Source organism: Myotis brandtii, unplaced genomic scaffold, assembly GCF_000412655.1.
Source record: "Myotis brandtii unplaced genomic scaffold, ASM41265v1 scaffold152, whole genome shotgun sequence".
NCBI lineage: Eukaryota > Metazoa > Chordata > Mammalia > Chiroptera > Vespertilionidae > Myotis > Myotis brandtii.
In genome coordinates, this window is record NW_005355502.1 from 1,460,612 (window position 1) to 1,464,218 (window position 3,607).

The 3,607-nt window shown below is 51.8% G+C and overlaps 1 protein-coding gene across 1 annotated transcript in view; it reads right to left on the reverse strand.

The window, feature by feature from the left end:
• Positions 1–460: 460 nt before the first annotated feature.
• Positions 461–3,607, reverse strand: part of ZP2 (zona pellucida glycoprotein 2 (sperm receptor)) — a 12,486-nt gene continuing 9,339 nt past the window's right edge. The window contains exons 13-16 of the mRNA XM_014535857.1: positions 2,273–2,431; positions 2,108–2,204; positions 1,392–1,472; positions 461–606 (exon numbers count right to left, since the gene is read on the reverse strand). Of these exons, the coding sequence (XP_014391343.1) occupies positions 461–606; positions 1,392–1,472; positions 2,108–2,204; positions 2,273–2,431 (483 nt within the window). The remainder of the gene's footprint in view (positions 607–1,391; positions 1,473–2,107; positions 2,205–2,272; positions 2,432–3,607) is intronic.

Consider the following 3,607-nt stretch of genomic DNA (forward strand, 5'->3'; position numbering starts at 1 on the left):
TTGTATATTAAAGGAGTAGAAGGCATTGGAGTCACCTAAATGCACCCCCAGAGGGAGCTGTTCCTAAACCCCACTGTTGATTAAATTCTCTGCCAGTGTTGGGGATGGGAGTCAAAAAAAACTAAGTGACAAGAAGCAATGGAGTCATCAATTTCCTTATTCACGTCCACACAGACCAAAACTGCTCAGAGGATTATGGGAAGGTACAGCACCCACTCTAAAGAACAGTCCTTGGACTTCATCTATAATAATGAAAGCGTAATATGCTAATTAGACTGGATGTCCTTCTGGACGACCTTCCGGATAAAGCCTGGGTCCCGGGTGCCAGAGGGAAGCCAGTGCCGGCAGCCGGGGGAAGGAAAACCTACTCTTGCATGAATTTTGTGCATCGGGTCTCTAGTCTAATATAATGAGAAGACAAAGCAAAAGGCTCACTGCCACCACTTTATTGAAAATCCAATCACTGATTTAACATCCTGGTTCTTTTCTTGCGCAGGTAAAAGACGAGGCCTGGAGCTGCTACCACACCTGCGGAGACAACTACAACCGCCATGGCTTTGAAAGCAACATATCCAGCAGTTCCGTGCCCTTCAGCATCTACTGTGTCTGGAAGAGAAGCAGACGTCCGAGTCTTAAGCTCATGTTTAAATCATAAGCGTGAGTTGAAGCTGAAGCTTTACATATGAGGGCTCCCCAGAGAAGGAGTGAAATGAACTCTCAAAGTACTCCTCTGGGAAGCTGGCAACAGGGTACAGCTTTAACCCTTGCACCAGCGCCTCCTCTCCACACTCAGTGTCGCTCCCACTTGCTTTTACTGACCTAAACTCAGATGGCTGAAAAGGACCTTACAGTCCCAGCCTGTTGTCTAACACAACGTCCTGGACCAACAGCTCTCCCAGGGTATTAGTTAGGGATTGAAGACAGCTTAATTTCAAATTCTAGGCCTAAAATTAAGACCATCTGGGAAGAGGCTATAAGATATTAATAGCTTGGGTTTGGCAGTATCAAGGTACATGCCTTCTGACCCATTAATCCTATTTCTAGAAACATATCCTGGAGTTCTTATATAGCAGGCAAAGAATTAAGAGGCTTCTGATGTGGCATGAGTGACAAAACTGGAGGTAACCTAGATGGAAATCTAGTTAGCTATTAACAATGAGGTAGGTCTCTGTACAGATATAAGATACAGTTTTTAAAAGCAGCTATAGAACTGCAGGGAGACTATATGACCCCTGTGTTAAAGGGGACTTGGGAAAGCAGAAGCTATTCCTGGGAAGAGACTGTCGCTCTCCTCTTGTTCAGAGGTGAGCACGCATTATGTTCGCATAATGAAATGTCACACACAGCCTCGCACTAGCAGCCAGGAAGGGCCCTCGGCTCCAGGTCCATACCTCTGCCCGAGGAGTCATCTGACAACAGGAGGATGGGTCCCGGCAGACTTACTGTTTTCTCTTCTTCAGTGGCCCCTGTGGCTGGAGACAGGTAATAGAGTTTGAGCTCTGAACTAGTGCGCACGAGTGCCAAGCAGTATGTCCATAGGCCTCCCAGAGCAGCCCTCTGTGGCGCCCCTGCTCTGCTGGGTAGCGTGCGGCCTTGGCAGGACAGGGCACACACCTTCCTAAGGACAGAGTGGCTCCTGAAGAATTTTACGTCTGAATCCACCGAGATTCAAGAAGAATAACCTTCTAGAGCAGGGGTGGGCAAACTTTTTGACTCGAGGGCCACAATGGGTTCTTAAACTGGACCGGAGGGCCGGAACAAAAGCATGGATGGAGTGTTTGTGTGAACTAATATAAATTCAAAGTAAACATCATTACATAAAAGGGTACGGTCTTTTTTTTTTTTAGTTTTATTCATTTCAAACGGGCCGGATCCGGCCTGCGGGCCATAGTTTGCCCACGGCTGGTCTAGAGTCATGTCTGTAAAAGATCAGACTTGTCCACAGGGCTGCTCAAGAGCTTGCCCATGTCAGACTCAAACGGGAAGGCCGACTGGGCCACGGTTGCCTGGACTCTGAGTAGGTAAAGAATGAGGCCTCATCCTTAAATTTTGAAATGATAAGGCTTGTTTTGAGTAAATTCACAGTAATGAGGACTTGAAATTTTACCTCGCCTGCTTCTCGGGGACGCAGGGCAAGTCCCGGAACACAGAGCGGAGTGGGGAGAGCGCTGATCGCAGAGGAAGGCGCTGCAGTGGAAGTGGACCTGGGACGGCAGGAGGGCGAGGTGAGTCCAGGCACCCACAGCCCCGCCCGTGGCTGTTAATTACTCACCAGGCTGGCGAGCACTTGGGCAGCTGACACAAAGGCAAAGGTCTTCACATCGAACCTCCGGTAGTGGGCAGGGTAGGTCACAGAGGAGCCAACCGGATGGAAGGTGGTTCTGTGCTTGTCCAGGTTGTATGCACAGCTAGGAGGCATGTGCCAGGGAGGACGTCAGCCATTCACCCAGGCAACTCAACTTTTGCCCAGATTAAGTCACATGCGGCACCGTCGGGACCACTGCTGTACGTGTTACTGCACCTGGTTCTGATTTGGCCTCTCAACAGTACCCATGCCATCCTAAGTAGCATGTGCTGGTTTTCCTGCTATCAAAATTGTATCGATACAATTTAAGTACCTATTTGTTTGCCAGCTAAACACAAGAGCTACAAGATTGGTATGTGTGTCTTCAGACAACACTGGCTGGATTCTTCTGACTATTTATGTCCCAGGCAGTTAGTATATGTCAGTGACAAAAAAGGTAGAGAAGTCTAGATGCTAGCAGAGAGTGAGAGCTATAAAAAAAGTAGTGTGTGCGCTGGGCGGAGGGGGGGGGGGCGCTCAGTTGGTTGGAACATTGTCCCCTTCACCAAAAGGCTGTGGGCTGGATCCCCAGTCAGGGCACATACCCGGATTGTGGGTTCAGTCCCCAGTCGGATTGTGTACCAGAGGCAGCCTACTGATGTTTCTCTCTCACCTTAATGTTTCTCTCTGTCCCCCTCCCTCTCTCTCTCTAAAATCAATAAGAACGTATTCTCAAGTGAGGTTTAAAAACACCACAGTGTGCCAGGCGGTAAGTGCTAAGGAAAGAAGAGTCCGCAGGGTCGGGGAGCAGGGGCTCAGCCTGACTCCCTGGAGAAGGAACCCTGGACAGGCTTATGGGTGGAGGAGCGCTGCGCGCAGCACGGCTCCCTCCCGTGGCCACAGGGCTGTACCCAGAGGCCAGGAGCCTAGCGACAGAGGGCACAGCTGGAGAAAAAGGGGGTGCGGACCCACAGGCGGAGCCCGCGCCAGGGCAGCTCAGGCCTAGAGGCAGATGGCGCCCAGTCGCACCATCTCGCCGAGTAGACTCTGGGCTCGTTAGGAAGCAGAGCCGCTGCCTGTGAAGTCCCTCGTGGAGTGACGAAGGCCACGCGCGCCTGGCGCTCAGGGGTAGGGACCGGAGGGCGGCCTTCTCCGCAGGTGAGGAGCCCGGCCGGCCTCTGGGGAAGCCCCCTCTTCTAGACCCGGGGGGACGGGCAGTGTGGCTACTGAGCCCGGGACTGACCCTGAGAAGCCAGGACGGAAGTCGGGGCTTTGCACGTGGGCCCCGGGGCTCACCGGGCTCCGTGGGAGGGACCTACCCGT